The 17,740-nt window shown below is 41.8% G+C and overlaps 1 protein-coding gene across 4 annotated transcripts in view; it reads left to right on the top strand.

Moving 5' to 3' along the window:
• ITGB2 (integrin subunit beta 2) overlaps nucleotides 1-17,740 on the top strand; it is a 119,862-nt gene that overhangs the window by 83,370 nt on the left and 18,752 nt on the right. For all 4 annotated transcript variants that reach the window (XM_033945932.1, XM_033945933.1, XM_033945934.1 and 1 more), the window contains exons 10-11: nucleotides 9,600-9,737; nucleotides 14,340-14,524. In XM_033945932.1, coding sequence (XP_033801823.1) covers nucleotides 9,600-9,737; nucleotides 14,340-14,524 — 323 coding nt within the window. The remainder of the gene's footprint in view (nucleotides 1-9,599; nucleotides 9,738-14,339; nucleotides 14,525-17,740) is intronic.

Raw genomic sequence — 17,740 nt, 5'->3', positions numbered from 1 at the left:
AAGCTGGGAGTTCTTACTTCATCTTGCAACATCACTACATTAACCCATAAGGACAATGCAACGCCAGATTTATTCAATTTTCATTCTAAACATATTACATAAATGCATTGACAAACAGCAGTTGAGTTTTCAACTGTTTCCTGAAACATGGACACTTCTCCCTTCATATTTGCGGTTTCAGCATTCGCGGTTTCGATTATTCACGTTTTTTAGCATGCTGGCTACTCTCCCCCACAAATTAGAGAAATTGCTGATTCCAAGCGTTTACAGAGAAAATCACCACTTCCCAGCACTTTCTTCACCGTGTTTTGCCTCTCCTTCAGGAACAGGTCAGGTCTCCCACCATGTTATTCGCGATTTCACCATATTCACGATGGTTTTTAATAGAAAACAGCAAATAACATATGAAAAAGTTATTCGTGGTTTTTCTGTATTTGCGGTTCTGTTAATCCTCTATCACAGCGAATAAGGAGGGAGAAGTGTACGTTCTTTACACAGTCTCATAACTGCGGGAAGTGAGTTCTAGAGCTGTACTCCCACTACTGAAAACATCATATCTCTTATTTTCTTGTGGTAGATCCTAGTTTCCTTATTATTTACAAGCCTCATACAAGCCTCAGATGAAAGAACAATTAAAGAAATATTTAAAACTAGTGTTTAAGCCCGTTACATTAACGGGCTTAAATAGTCTTTCTCCTGCCCCCCTGTTTCTTTCTTCCTTTCTTACTGTCTCTCTCCCTGCCCCGTTTATCTTTTTTCTTTCTGTCTCTCTCCTTCTATCTTTCTTTCTCCCTCCCGCTTTATTTCTTTCTTTCTTTCTTTCTTTCTTTCTATCTTTTTTTCTTTTTGTCCCTCTCCCTGCCCAGACACTCACTGAATAGGTCGTTACATTAACGGGTGCTAGAATATATATGTGTGTCTGTCTTTATTTATTTCTTTCTCTGTCTCCTTAGCCGCTTTCTGTATTTCTGTCTTTCTTTCTTTTTGTCTTTCTTTTGGCTGTCCACCACCACCCCTTGCATGCTTCCCCTGTTCATTCTCCCTTCCTTTTATCTCTCCTGTGTCCACCACCACCCCTTCACTGCTCCCCTTATCCAGCAGCAGCCCTTCTCCCTTTGTTTTACCTCCCCCCTGTCCATCAGCACATTTTCCTGTTCCCCCTGTCCAGCAGTAGGCCTCCCTTCCTCCCCCCCCACCAAGCAGTCTGCATTTGTGAACTTCGAGAAATAAATGCTTTAAGTCAAGCAGACCTTGAAAATCCAGCCCTGTTCCATTTCTGCTGGCATGTTTGTGTTGGGGGTGGCTGCTCCCTGTTGCTTTCAGGCCTTTCCCGGGGTGCTTTAACCTGCGGTAATGTGCGCGAACGGCTCCAGCACTGGCTTCTCCACCCGGACCCTGGGCATGCGCCGCGCTCCGCCCCTTACCTACCCGGAAGTACCGGGCTTCACTCGCCTGCTCCCGAGAGGGCGGGAGGGGGGGAGCGGCTGCCGTGGTGATCTTGCCGACTCCCTTGCCGGAGTTATTTTTGCAGTTTAAAGGTGCCACGGCGGCTCCTCTAACGTTCCCGCCTGCATTAGAAGTGTTTTATGAAGCAGGTGCGGAAGTCCGACGCAGGCGGGGATCGTGAGAGGAGCCACCGCTGCGTCTTTCAACTAAAAAATACAATACGGCAAGGAACAGCAGGGAGCAGGCCAGACGGAAAAATGGAACCCTAAGCAGCGCATGCGCACTCCTATCTGCGGGTCGCTACAGCTCACGGAAAACGGATGCACGCGATGGGAGTGCGCATGCGCAGCCTAGCGTTTTATTATATTAGATATTTATTATAGAAACAATTATAGAAATATTTATTAACAATAAGAAGCAACAATGCCTGTCTTGTATAAGTCTTCATGCCCTTTGACTGGGTAGAAGCCTCTTTTTGCTGCCACATTAGTCATGAGTTTTTTTAGGATATATATTTACCAATTCTGCACAGCATGAAGTGCTGTTTTTATCCATTCTTTTTGCATAATAGCTTAAACACTTTCCAGTTGATGTGATTGGGCTGAGCGGACACCACCCGTCACTTCATCACTCCCAGGCACTTCTGGACTTCCTTTCATTCTTCTAATAGGTCAGGGGTGTCAAAGTCCCTCCTCGAAGGCAGCAATCCAGACAGGTTTTCAGGATTTCCCCAGTGAATATGCATGAGATCTATTTGCTTTCATTGTATGCTAATAGATCTCATGCATATTCATTGGGGAAATCCTTTTGTTTTGGTCCTTCTCCCTCTCTTTCTTTTATACAAATTGTATTTCTGCCCTTTTCCATCCTGTATCGGTAAGTTAATGTTTATCAGTGCGTTTGATGTTTGTAGCATTATTTGTCATTTGTTTTTAACATATGCTCTTTTTATACTTTGTTTTTATATTATGTAAAACCGCTTTGAATTTTGATAAGGTGGTATATCATATTTTTAAATAAACCTGAAACCTGACTGGATTGCGGCCCTCGAGGAGGGGCTTTGACACCCCTGCACAAGGTTCTTCTTCACATTTCACTGACACACTGCTAAAAACACGACCAGGTTCCTCCAAATACTTCCCTGGTCTCTCTGGCTGCCAAAGATTGCTCTAGCATCCAGCGGTTCCTCTGCTCATTGTCACAGGCACCTTCAAGGCTCTTAGGGTACCTGCGATCAGATTTTGTCAATGGGCCAATCTGAACCACACAGGATTTTAAGGCGGACTCATGAGCATTAACTATAAGCACACACTACCACTATCTTAGTGAAGTTTGGCAATGATCATTCTTTATTGGAGGCACCAATAAAAAAAAAAATAAAAACTTTTGGCTCAGTTCATCAGGGCAAAATAAGTCCAAAAAGATCAGCAACGGAATTGTCTGAATGCTCCCATTAAATAGTTTCAGAAAAGAAATTGTCTTTCAAAAACAAAACTCCTAAATGAGTCTCTTTGTATCAGCAGTTCATGCAGTGCCCTGCCCCCAGCTTTATTCTCTGCCACACGCAAAAAAAACCCCAAAACTAAACAGTTTCAAACGGTAAGCTGGTAACAGTTCTGGCTTCAGCAAGCCTCTAGTTTTACACTAGCAACAGTTCATAGAAACAATAGCAGAAAAACAAGACTTCTAGTTAGGCTTATACAGTTCATAGCATAGCCTGCTTTACTCCTTCCCCTCCCCCCCCCCCACACACACATGTGATAAGAGGAAAAACCACGAGGCTGACGTGTGCTGTGGAAAGAAGGCAGTCCTGTGATCTTACATCCCCCTCCCCGGGAGGACTGGACAGGAACAGCCTCAGAATGAACAGACATGGTGTGTATGTCAGGCTCAAGTGTGTGCACTGCTTCAGGGACACAGCTAACATGCATAGGCTGCATATCACATCACCACCGGTTACTTTTATTTATTTAATTTTCTATACCATTCTCCCAGGAGAGCTCAGAACGGTTTACATGAATTTATTCAGGTACTCATGCATTTTTCCCCACCTACCTCAGCTTTAGAAAATTACTCAAAATCCACCTCTTCCAAGGCCAGGACCCTTAATGCCCCCTCCTCAAAGAACCAAAACCTCCCTCCCTCCCCCTATTGTACCACCCTACCCCCCCCCTTGACCCACTCTTTCCTACTCCTTCCAAACTCAACTATTTTGTTGCCTGCAACTCTGATCAATTGATACTGAACCGTTTGTAACTCTGTTTTAATTGATGTGAACTCCCTGGGTATGGTGGTATACAAAAATAAAGTTATTATTATTTTCCCTGTCTGGCCCGGCGGGCTCATAATCTACCTAATGTATCTGGGGCAATGGGGGGATTAAGTGACTTGCCCAGGGTCACAAGGAGCAGCGTGGGTTTGAACCCACAACCCCAGGGTGCTGATGCTGTAGCTTTAACTATTGCGCCACACTAATAACTTCTGATCACTCTGGTCAGTACTGGTCATCCCTTGATATTCTGGTAGCCAGTCCCTTTTGGTCACCATTGGTCACTCACTCTGGAGCCACTACTGGTCACTGGTTGCTAGTCTGGGTCCCCACCAGTTTCTCAGGTTGCTGGCCTCTTTGGTCCCTCCTGGACAACTCTGATTCCTCCGCTGGTCACCACCGGTCTTCCCCACCATTCTCTCCACCAGCCGCTTTCAGCCAGTCCTCCACTGGTACCCTTGTCCCTTCACCGGTCACTCCCTAGGTACTCTCTTGGTCCCTCAGGCACTCTCATTGAGGACTCTCCCAGTCCCTCTGGCATTCTCCATCAGGCCTAGGGCAGGATTAAAGGGTAGGCCAAGTAGGCACGTGCCTCAGGCCCAGAGAGTTCAGGAGGCCCCAGAATGCTGCCTGCTCCGATGACGTCAGTGTACCTGCCTTTGTGTCCGGCTTCAGGCGTCCAAGTATTGCCTCTTCCTGCCTTCTTCATTATTCAGTGCAGCTGAACTTGCAGTCTTCAAAAGGCCATGGGCAGTGGTTTCTACATGCTGCCCGCAGCTGACCCAGAAGCCATTCCTCTGATGCTGGGATTTTGCATTAGAGGGAAGCCTTCTGGGTCAGCTGTGGGTAGTGTGTAGGAACCGCTGCCCGTGGCCTTTTGACAACTGCAAATTCGGCTGCACTGAATAATGAAGAAGGAAGGAGAAAGTTTTATTTGGATTTTTGGAGCTGGGGGGACATAGGCGGGCAGAGGCAGGGAGGGGACAGGGCCATGGAAGGGCAGGTCCAGGGGGCCCTGTGTACTTGGGTGCCTAGGGCCCACTGAAGAATTAATAAGAACATAAGAATTGCCATCTCCGGATCAGACCCTAGGTCCATTAAGTCCGGCGATCCGCACACGCGGAGGCCCCGCAAGGTGTACCCTGGCATAGTTTTAGTCCCCATATCACTCTAAGCTTCTCATAAGGAGATGTGCATCTAGTTTACCCTTACCCGTATCACTTTATGCCACTCATAAGGAGATGTACATCTAGCTTACCCTTAAATCCTAGAACGGTGGATTCTGCAATTACCTCTTCTGGGAGAGCATTCCAGGTGTCCACCACTCGTTGCATGAAGCAGAACTTCCTGATATTTGTCCTGAACTTGTTCCCCCTTAGCTTCAGTCCATGTCCTCTTGTCCGTGTCACATTGGACATTGTAAATAATTTTTTTTCCTGCTCTATTTTGTCGATTCCTTTTAGTATTTTGGGTCTCGATCATATCCCCTTGCAGTCTCCTCTTCTCAAGGGAGAACAATCCCAGTCTCTTAAGTCGTTCCTCGTTTTCCAAGTTCTCCATACCTTTTATTAGCTTCGTTGCTCATTTCTGCACACTCTCCAGCAGTTTTATATCCTTCTTTAGGTATGGAGACCAATGTTGGATGCAGTATTCCAAGTGTGGTCTTACCATCGCTCTATAAAGTGGCATTATTACTTTCTCTGATCTACTCGTGATTCCCTTCTTTATCATGCCTAGCATTCTATTTTCGTTGTTCGCTGCCGCCGCACATTGCACCGACGGCTTCAAGATCCTGTCCTGCCCTGATAAGGCTCTCTTCTGGTCGTCAAGCTTGACCCTCTCTGGTCACCCCCAAGTTCTACCAAACAGGCCAGTCTAACTCAGGTTTACCGAGGGTTAGGCCGAAACCAGCATTCCTCCCTTTGAGGGTTGCCTTGCTCTATATGGATCGCACTGAATAAGACACTAAGGGAGGGACATTACCAATGTGGGCTACTGTTAAGATGGGTTATTTTACCACAACTTGTGCTATTATAGCACAGGTGCCATTTTATGCAATGAAACCTAGTTACTAATAACTGGAGTTAACAGTAAAATAATCCATCTTAATGGTAGCTCATGTTGATAATTTGTCCCCTAAACTGGACTGACTGGAAACCTGTGTCATATACCTCATAAAAAAAGGATATGGAAACAGATGACATTAAAAGGGGGGGGGGGAGTGGTAATTCTATGAAGAGAGCACCAATATTTAAGTGCCAAAAATGCCAATAAATAACCAGAACACTGGCATATATCTTGCACATGTATGCATATATGCTGATAATCCAGCTATGTACTTTTCTATAGCATGGCATCTCAATGCGACAGTATGTAAAATAATAGCATCCTATTTATGGATGTGAGTTAAGAAAAATAAAACCAAGAAGAAAATATCCATGATAAATTCTAACACAGCAAACCCTCAAAGTCACTAATAAAAGAAAAGGGAGATCTCAAGTGAGAGTGATAATTTCCATAAATCAACAAAAGGAAACAACTAAAAAAAGAAATAGGAACAATCAACTAAGTATACAAAAATTCTAGCCATATACCAAGAGTTCACCAGAACCATTAAGTCAACCAGTTGCTTGGACCAAAAAAAAAGTTGATAGATTGAGATATCCGGGTTTTAGTCCCATTGCTTTCAATGGCAGTAAAATCCGGATGTCTCGATCTGTCCTCTTTTTTTTTTTCTGTAGCCATATGTTAACCCTAATCAAGCCCAGTATCCTGTTTCCAACAGTGGCCAACCTGAGTACTTTAGGAATACACTGCAAGGGTTCTGTCCTATCTTGGCAGAGGCTGACTTGACTGCTTACAGTTTCCCATCCTAGGGAAACACTTAGCTCTGGTGACATCTCTTCCCTGGCACTTCCCTCAGGTACTGTAGCCTCGGTTGCCTCTTTACTGGAAACCTCTTCACTTGGGACCTCTCTGAACTGCTCTGCTTCAGGGCATTTAACCCCTCCCTGAGCTCTGTCATCTGATTCAGGAGGTTGTTGCCACTGTCATAAGGTGGTTCTTTTTCAGCCTCATAACATAACTTTATTTTTCTATAACGCCTTAATCAAAAGAATTCTAGGCGGTTTCCACAGAAGAGAAAAACTGGGCAATCAGTGAAATACAAAATAGTAAAAAATGAATACAACCTGTTGTATTAAAAAGATATTAAAAATGCAAAATTGATAGGATAAGATTAATTATGTTAAAAAAATAAAGATAAAAGCACAGATTAAGAGATGAATTTAATATTGTCTTGATTTCTTTTCTAAAAGCGCCATAGGACAACATAGTTACCCAACCAGGACTGTTGTTTGCTTGCTTGAAAAGCCTCAGTAAGGGAGTGATCCTATGGAACTCTCTCCCAATAGTTTTAAAACATACAGTAGATTCTTTATCAGAGTCAAATACAAAAGTCATCAAAGGGTTGACTTGAACATCCTCCTCTGGAGACTCCAAATACTCTGTTAAATCCAAGGTAGCTGACAAACATCTCACTGGATCCTCTACTTCTCTCCCAGGCTCCAACTGTCACCTACAAGAGAAGTAAAATACCATCATTTAGTGGTGGATAGCACCTTCCGGTATTCTAACTGTTTCACAAAAAACCCACTTATAAAGATCTTTATTGGCCACTTTTCATGAAAGAGGAAAGTTTAAGATTCTTAGTTCCTAGATCTATTTCAATCTTATGCTGCAAAAATGTGGAATCTTTCATCAGTGCCACTAACCAAAATTTCCAAGTTTTTAAGAATTTACTATCCCGCCCATTGTACAAAGACAGCTGGGCAACTCACACTTCATATGTACAGAGTTAATATTTATTTCTAAAGCCAAAGTCATAATTTGGTAATCACTAATTAAACTTGCCAACTAGCATTAACAACTCATCCCTCTTTCCACTGTGGCAGGGGAATCTGGTCAGTACAGAGGTCAGTTGAACAGCAGGAGCATTCATCGGGCTGGAATGCAGAATCCCAGCCCCCTCTTCTCCTTAGATCTGCCTCCGGGCAATGTCTCATTACCGCAGCAAATTCCCAGTAGTAGGATTTCAATCACTGCTGATGTTGTTACCAGAGTTAACCTCTGACAACCTGACTCTGCACCACTATATCACTTCCCCAAAGAGTTCCCTGCAGCATAGATTCACCCAGCACCAGGGGAAGGCATACAACATTCAGAGCTCAACTATGCATATTTGAGTCACAATTTCAGCTGGTATTTTATAAACTATACATGTACCTACGTGTCTTTATAAAATAGATGCTTACCTGGCCTCCAGTCCTAGGCTACATGTTCTAAAATTGTTCTTTCACCCCCATATTCTATATATGGCAACTAAAGTTGCATGTGCAAATTTTGCCTCATAGCCCAGTGGCGTGCAGTGGTAGTGAGGGCCTTCAGGAGATTCGCCCCCACCCCCCTAAAGGCCTTGAGGGCACTGCTTTGAATTTTATTAGTTGAACAGGCACGCGGCAGATGCTGCTCAGCCAGTCAAATTCAGATCAGTACTGTCAGGGCCTTCAGGGAGTTCAGAGAATCCCTAGCCCAAGAGCACTTCCTTTTTGGGGGGGTTTACTTTTTGTTTGATGCAGTTTGACTGGTTGAGTAGGCTACCTACTCAACAAATCAAATTGCATCAAGCATAAAGTAAACAACAACAAAAAAGCAGGGCTGTAGAGCTGGGGATTCACTTAATCCCCTGAAAGCCCTCACTGAACACCACTGACATAGCCAAATTGCATGTACAACTTAATTGTTTAATGAGCCAATTGTGATGATAATTGGCCACTAAGAAGCACTAATTTGCACTAATTAGAACGTACACACATGCATATTCTATAAAGTGGTGGGTTTAAATTCTAATGCATGAATCTGAAAAGGGGTAGGGCCATGGGTGGGCCATGGGCATTCCTAAACTTATGTGCACTATTCTAGAATACGCGTAATCCATGCAGAGTTTAGGCAGGGGCTTTTATACCAGGTTTAAGATAGCATAAATAGTCACAGGGCCAGCTACTATGTGTATTCTATAAAACCATGCCTAAATTGAGGTAAAGTTATTGTAGTAGAATAACACTAAATGCGGGGAGAGGTTGCACCGAGTTTTCTGGTACCATATATAGAATCTGGCATTCATTTCTACAGTTGTGTAATGTAATGTAATGTAATTTATTTCTTATATACCGCTACATCCGTTAGGTTCTAAGTGGTTTGAAGAAAATATACATTAAGATTATAAATGAGAAGTAAGAAGGTACTTAAAAAATTCCCTTACAGTCCCGAAGGCTCACAATCTAACTAAAGTACCTGGAAATTAATAAAGAAGAGAAAATAAAGATGGTTGAAAAAAGAAAAATTCTATGTGAACTTATAGGATGGAAATTAAACTGACAGTGAAGAACTGTATGAAAAATACATATGAATGCAGTTAGAGAGGGTAGGTTACAATCTATTTATGGTATTTGTTTAATTGGAAGGTGTTAAGGTGGGTAATTTGGGGGAAGGTTATCTGAAGGTAGGTGAATCTTCTGGAGGTAAAAGAGGAGGGGTTAAGATATTTGGATGAATTTTTTGAAAAGCAGGGTTTTGATTTCTTTTCTGAATGTTTTGAAGTTGTCTGATATTGTCATAAGATTGGAGATGGAATGGTTGATTTTTGCTGCTTGTGTTGCCAGAAGGTTGTCAAACATTTTCTTGCGTTGTGTGCCTTTGAGTGGAGGGAAGGCGAAAGGGTTTGAGGTTCTTCTGTGTCTTGAGGTGGAGATTTGGTTTAAGCGGTTGTTTAGATAAGAGTCACATTCCTTTTCATGTGTATTTTTCCTTTCACTTATCCTTGCAGAACTTGTCATCCAAGGTCATTCTTGACCATGGAACCACTCCAGATTCTCTCATGATCACATACGATTCCTTCTGTTCTAAAGATAAGACCGAGAATAAACCAAAAGGCGAGTGCAATAATGTCAAGATCAATGAGGAGGTAAGGGTACTGCTAGTGCAAATGTCATATTACTTTTATTGTCAAAGAAGAAATAACAGTGTCAAATGTTGGAAGATTTGTAGATGGTTAATACTGGTAATTTAACTGTTGTTCAGTTCTGGGCTCAGTTACAGAGTAATGACCAAGAAGTGATGTATCATCTTATCGAAATAGGTAGGGCTATGTTTTCAAGTTTCCATTCTTCCCCCCTAAAAGTAGATATTGTGCAGAACAATTTACTAGCTCTGGGTGTATAATCCTATACCTAGAAATATCAACCACATTTTCAGAATAACTCAAGGAGTATCACCCGAAGTGGCTCAAGAAATATTCAACCTAATATATGTTTCAACCTAATACATTTTCAGAATATCCATAATGAGTGTGCATATGATTTATTTACATGAATTGCCTTAGTTATATATAAATATATCTCATCCATATTCATTATTGATATTCCAAAAAACCTAATACTCTGTAATATGTTATGCATTAAGAACAATTAGTGGTATTGTGTCAATTAATTTCATAAAACAACCACATTTCAGCAAGTGTTCTGAGTGTATCAGTAGGCTAATTGCTCTTCCCTTCATTCTTCGTATAAGATTACATTACATTAGTGACTTCTATTCCGTCCGTACCTTGCAGTTCTAGGCGGATTACAAAAGAAGCTAACTGGAACATATCCAGGAAAGTTACAATTATGGATTTAGGATTACAAAAAAATAAATGGACATTTCCAGGAGAATTACAATTTAGGGATTATTGGTAACCCCCAGTAACCCCCCTTAGCAGAGCTTCAATCCCCCCCTCCTCTTCCTCCATAATAGACCCTCTACCAAATCTCAACCTACCAGAAGCGCCTCTCTCCAGGCTGAAACTCCCTGTTCTCAAATTTTGCTGTCTGCTCAGATACGCTGATGAGATGGATTCTGAGGCACCAAAAGTAGAAGGTGGAATTTCAACAAAATGCTGGAGAATTGGAGGATACTAAGGAGCTTGTGACCTACTGTAAAACTTGCACTATTTTTATTTTGCATGCTTGATGTGCTAAAAAGATTATTTTGCCTACCAAAGAGTTATTTAATATATAATGTGCTACATATTTTAGTGCAAATGTAAAATAATAACCTCAATAATGCATTAACACTTTTAGCATGCTTCTTGAATTGCAAACTCACTCTTCTAAGATAAGATGAAAGACACAGTTGACATGATGAAAGATCATTGTTTGACACTTCAGCATCTTTCAGTTCAGCCTTTTGCATCACCCTTCTCTGCCATGTGTACTCCTTTCAACCAATAATGATGTAGTTATTACTACCATAAAAATTTTATTATCAGAAAAAGCCTTGAAACCAAGGCAAAGAAAATGTTCTCAGTCTGAGTAAATGTCATCAGTTCAATCTAAACAAGTCTTTTTTTTACTATAATTCTCATACTGCCCTATTTGTGGAGGGTTAGTTTCATTATTTTACTTCTGACATGATAGGAGATCACAATGCACACCTGGGTCCTCTCTATAATCCAGGATGGATATGACTCAGGTTCACTGGCCATGCCCAGGATCGACTTTTATCATGGACCCAACTTCCAACTGTCTTAGTCTTTTGTAGAAGGAAGACTACCTCCTGCTCCAGGCCAAGGGCATATAACCCATTCCACCACAGGAGAGGAATTGCCAACTGCAATCATTTCCTCCTCAAAGAAAAATTCAAAATGATAATTAACCCCTCCATTATTCATTTGCTCCACAAAGGGGCATGAATGTGGATCTGAGATGCACACACACATATTCCAATTTATCCTTGTTACGATAACTAGCTCATGTTTACAGTTCAACCATTTTTAGTCCAAAATCCTCTCCTTTGGCTCTTGTTAGTGTTTTCCAAGTGCCTGGTGATGGTAGCTGCCCACCTGCACAAGCAAATGCATCATGTTTTTCTGTATCTGGACAGCTGGCTTCTAGAGGCTCAGTCAGAATCACGGGACTTTACTCTCCTCAAGAAAACAATTTATTTCTTCAGTCTCTTGGATTTCTGGTCAATTGTCAAAACTCTCCCTGCATCCAACCAAACAAATTTCCTTCGTAAGAATAGTTTTAGATGCTATAGTCCAAAGCTTTCCTTCCAGAATACAGGATCCAGATGGTAATATCCACATTTGAGGTATAGTCAGACCTCATGGTCACAACCAAAGCATACTTACAGATGCTGGGGCATATGGCCACAGTTGTTCATGTCATCTTCATAATCTATTTGAAAATGTGATATGCTCAGTGGGATTTCAGATTCCAAAGGTATCAATCCTCCCAATCTCTTCTTGATATTTTACCCACTTTTTAAGCTCCGCCTCATGTTATCATTGTAGACTCATAACCTAGAGATGGGTGTTTCTTTTACACCTGGGAACATCAATTAATCCCAACTATAGATGCTGAAAACGTAGGGTAGAGAACTTGTCTCAACAGCCAACATTCACAGGAAATATGTTGAAAATATGCAGCAACTCTTTATATGAACTACGTGGAATTCAGCGCAATCTTCTATGGTGTATGAGTCTTCCTTCACAGTTCTTCTGTACTTATTCAGTTGAGCAGTCAAGTGGCAAGATTTTATGTGGCACAGGCTTGTTTATGTGGCATAAACAATGGGCACAGGCTCTAGCAGAAAAGCCAACAGAATCTGAGATTTTGCTATGGTCAACTGCATCCAGATACAAACAAATTACATACCTACTCCACAAAATCAGTTAGCCAACAGACTCAGCAGAGTGCATCATCCTCATACCTGTTATTTGTAGAGAACTGAATCCTTTAGAAAATCTACTCAACTTTTTGTCTCCTTTAGTCCAAATAGACCTGGTGTGCCAGTTGCAAAAAAGACTAGAAAATTGACTGGTTTCATATATATAATTCTACTATGACCAATTCAATGCTTCTCTCAGCTCAAAGGTCAAGTCTCGTGAAATTAGAGCTACTGCAGCAACAGTGGCCCTTTAAAAGACTGCCTTGCTAAATATTACCTGCAAAACTGCTTCTTAGCACTCTCTTCATATTTTCATTGTACATTATTGTTTGGATCAGGCCTCAGCAGAGGACAATGCGTTTGGTCAAGTATCCTAGCCAGTTTGTCCCTGTGAGCTAAGAACTCTTGTAATTGACTACTGTGGGTTGCTTTACAAACTGACAATATCAAATTGAGCAGTTTGAGAGTCACCTATTTGTGTGTCTGATTCAGTCCTGCTTGTCGTTACCACTCTCTCTCATTTTTCTCTGTATTCTGGAAGACTACTGGGGGTCACTGTATTGTTTTGCCAGAACGAACCACATTCTTGCAGTCTCCTATGGATGAACATAAGAACATAAAAATTGCCGCTGCTGGGTCAGACCAGTGGTCCATTGTGCCCAGCAGTCCACTCCTGCGGCGGCCCTTAAGTCAAAGACCAGTGCCTTAACTAAGTCTAGCCTTACCTGTGTACGTTCTGGTTTAGCAGGAACTTGTATAACTTTGTCTTGAATCCCTGGAGGGTATTTTCCCCTACAACAGCCTCCGGACGAAGAACTTCCTTACGTTTGTACGGAATCTATCCCTTTTTAACTTTAGAGAGTGCCCTCTCATTCTCTCTACCTTGGAAAGGGTGAACAACCTGTCTTTATCTACTAAGTCTATTCCTTTCATTATTTTGAATGTTTCGATCATGTCCCCTCTCAGTCTCCTCTTTTCAAGGGAGAAGAGGCCCAGTTTCTCTAATCTCTCACTGTACGGCAACTCCTCCAGCCCCTTAACCATTTTAGTCGCTCTTCTCTGGACCCTTTCGAGTAGTACTATGTCCTTCTTCATGTACGGCGACCAGTGCTGGACACAGTATTCCAGGTGGGGGCGTACCATGGCCCGGTACAGCGGCATGATAACCTTCTCCGATCTGTTCGTGATCCCCTTATAACAATAGTTCAGTCCACTACCTGCTTTCTCTATCCAAACTATTTTCTTTCTAACAATAACACGTAGCTTTGAGAAGGCTGAATTGTTTAATTTACCTTTAATTACTATTACTTGGTGATCAATTCTTTAAACTTATCAATATGAAATTAAGGCTGCTGAACTTAAGAATAGACTCCATAGTGTTCAAAATATGGGAACCTCTGTCTCATTATGCGGTTGCTAGTTGATGTTCCTTTTCATCTGTTTCACTGATTATCATCTTTTCTTAAATTTGTGCCTATCTCTGGTAATATTACACTTTGGTGAATATGGTTTACACCCTTTATTCGTATCATTATTCCACTAGATCTCTCTCTCCAGATTATATGGTTATATATTGAGCAGTGGGGACTGTAATACAATTATATGATATCTGTTACTAGTGATACCTTACTATTATGCCATTATTGTCTGTTGGACTCCATTGTCTCTATGTTAAATTTATTGTATTCTTTTTGTAAAATTCATAATAAAATTTCATGAACTCTAATTACTGGTAGTCACACATGTAATATAAGGATAAAACCCCTAAGAAACCCCATCATTCAACCAGGGGAAGATGTGTGGAGGTTAATGAGCTCAGAAAGTAAATTGATAACATATTTTGCTACGGTTCCAGATTTCCTTTTTGATAAAAGTCACAGCGACAAAGTGTGTCCCTGATCAGTCCTTCGTAATCCGACCCTTAGGCTTCACTGATTCGCTGACTGTCAAGGTGAAGGCAAAATGTGATTGTGACTGTGACGATGCTTTAAATGCAGGTGACTGCAGTGGCCATGGAAAGATACATTGTGGAATCTGCAGGTAAATGAACTAGTCAGACAATGACTCTTGCATGTTAAATTATGATAGCTTGAGTATGATTTAGAAACTCTATATCCTTAAGCAGGCAACTTCTTCAAAATATGAGCTTCTTTCTTGGCTTTGTTACTACTTTTCTTGTTCTTAAATGTAGGTCTTCTTCATTTGTTTTTTACTTTTCATATTTGATTTCTTATGCTCATTATGAAAGGTTTGCACCTTTTATTATGGTTGCTGTCTGGGGTTGATTTATCCTCAACAGGTCTGAACCTCCAGGATAAAAAGATATAGTTGGATATAGGGGGTTTCCTAATTATCTACTGATAGAAAAAGGGATATTATTAACCCACTCCTTTACAAAGCTGCACTAGCATTTTTAGCGCCGCCCACGGCAGTAAGGACTCCGACGCTCATAGGAATTCTATGAGTGTCGGAGTTCTTACCGCCACAGCTGGCGCTAAAAACGCTAGTGCGGCTTGTAAAGGAGAGGGTAAAATAGGCCTTATTGAAAATCACTTACATGGTCAACATTGAGTGCTACAATAAAGTGCAAGGAGACCACTTAGTATAAGGATGACACAGGAGTATGGATAAAAACGTAAAATATTTATTTAAAAAATATATAAAAATCCAAAATCAGAATAGTAGGTCACAGTGGTGAAGATTATAACAGGATTTGACACGGTCCGTGTTTTGGCAGGTAATATCTTCCTCTGTTGTCTGTCTATCACATCTGCGTTTATGATAAAGTCCTTTGCTCCTGTGTGCTTCATTGGAGATCCTTTTGCTGCAGCAGTGGATGTAGGTTGTGTATTCAGTGTGGGAGCCTGGGTATTAACTCCCAATCCTCTGCTCATCTTCTGTAACCCCCAGTTACAGCACTTTAACTGGGGGTTTTCTGAAACTTATCCCCCCTTTTATCAAGCCGCACTGGTGAGCAACGCGAGCTATGGGCCGAGGCACCCATAGAAATAGAAATGGTTGCTCAGCATTTAACTTGCACTGCTCGGCAGCATGGCTTGCTAAAAGGGGGAGTTAATTATTTAAAAAGCTTAATCAGCACCAATAATGAGCTCATAATTGGTAAAATTTAAATTAATTGATGGTAGGCACCTACAACTTTAAGATAGGTGTCTAGTCCAAGGTGCCTATCAAAAGTGGGCATGGTTAGAAGTGGATCGTGCGCAGATCTTGGGTATGTTTTACATTTAGATTCTTAAATTGGACTTAGGCACTGATATTTAGGCCAAGAAAACTGTAGCATAAATAAGGGGTGCCTAAGATTTTGATGCTTACTGGCACCTAAATCCAATTTAGGCACTGCTAGGTGCAATTCAATAAATGGCACCTAATTCAGGATTGACAGGCGCTATACAGCGCATTCCTCTGTGCTGTTTATAGAATCGGGGCCTTAGGGCCTCCAATTTAGTAGTAAGATTCAATACAGCTTACCCTGCTGTAAACAGTGGCTTATCCAGGTTTGCCTCCAGGAATTTGTTAAACCTTATTGAAACCTACCTATCCTAGCTGCCTTAACCATATCCACCAGCAATAAATTGCAAAGCATAACTGTGCATTGAGTGAAAAAATATATTTTCCCCAATTTTGTAAAAATGTTCTACTTTATAGCTTCGAGGTATGCAAACAATTGATCTGCATTTATCTGTTCCACTCCACACATGATTTTGTAGACCTTTATCATATTTCCCCTCAGTGGCATAGTAAGAAGGGGGGGTGGAAGTGAACTGCCGTCTAGGGGGAGCTGGCGGCACTTCTCCACCTCCCCAGACCATGCTCACACCCTCCCTTCCCCACCCCCTACTCCTCTTTAAAATCTTCGCCAGCATGAGCAACTACTCTAGCCTGTTGCTCACACAGGCCTGGCTCCGTTTGAAATCACTTCTGGGTTGCGAGGCCAGGAAGTGACATCAGAGGAAAGCCAACGCGAGCAGCAGGCGGAGAAGCTGCCCGCGCTGGAGAAGATCTAGAGGTATGGGGGTGAGAAGGGATAGCGCAAGTGTGGCGTGAGGGCACGGAAGGAGCAGGGGTTGGATAGGAGGGCATGGGGAGGCAATTCCCACACTTGCAACGCCACTTAGGCCCTCTTTTACAAAGGTGCGCTAAGCGTTTTAGCGCACGTTTAGCACATGCTAAATCAACGTGTTTGCTAACCGCTAACGCATCCATAGGATAACATGCACGCGTCAGCGTTTAGCACGTGTTTAGCACCTGCTAATATTTACCGCGCACTAAAAAGCATGGCACACCTTAGTAAAAGAGGGGGTTAATCTTATTTTCCTTAACCCTTTCAGGACCATAAGGATCGTAGGCCAATTTTTGTGGTTTTGACGACATTTTTATGGTAAAAAGGTCTTGCAGATGCCAAAAAATTGATTTTTTTTGTGAAATATCATTATTTTTTTAAAAAAAAATCAAACTTCTGGCTTATGGACAGTGTGGCAAGTGAATCTTCTCGTCAATCTGGCAACGACGCTAATGAATGAATGTCGGAACCAGTTTGTTTACATAAAGGCAGTATCATATGGAATCCGTACATATCAAATTTAGAACTGTAGACTATCCCAATCAAAATTGATAGGATTTTAAAGTTATGGGACAAATATGTCCCTTGGTCCTGAAAGGGTTAAGCTGAAGAGCCCTAACATCTTTAGCTTTCCTCAAAGGGGAGACATTCCATCCCTATAAGGGGATTCGGCAACGAAGCCTATGGTATAGGCATTTAAAGAGTGGAGGGGGAACTCTCTTTGCCAAAGATTGGAATGGTTTTTATGAGCATTAACAGACCCTTTTACTAAGCTGCAGTAAGCATTAACATATGCTTATTGCAAGTTAAAAAAACCACTACCACTGGGTGCCCTCAGACATCCAGCAGTAGTTTTGGCATCTGTGCACGCTTTCCACAGACTGAAAAAACAGTTTTTATTTTTTTAGCGCTGGGTGCATGTTTGAGGGTGGAGAGTAGGCATGGCCAAAGCTAATCAGTTAGCGCAGCTACATTGCTGCATGCGAACCGATTAGAGCGGGTTTAGCATTTGAGCCCTTAACTCCTAGAAAATAGGTACAAGGCCATTATTGTATTTTACGGCTGCGCTAAAAGTGGTCTCAACCTGTTGGGAAACCCAAGAGCTAGTCATAGTGCAGGCCACTCCTTAGCACAGCCTAGTACAATGGCTCCTACATTTAAATTCAGTTTCAATG

Source organism: Geotrypetes seraphini, chromosome 5 (genome assembly GCF_902459505.1).
Source record: "Geotrypetes seraphini chromosome 5, aGeoSer1.1, whole genome shotgun sequence".
NCBI classification, from domain to species: Eukaryota; Metazoa; Chordata; class Amphibia; order Gymnophiona; family Dermophiidae; genus Geotrypetes; species Geotrypetes seraphini.
Note: the sequence above shows the minus strand (reverse complement) of the source record. Positions and strands in the feature narration are given on the sequence as shown.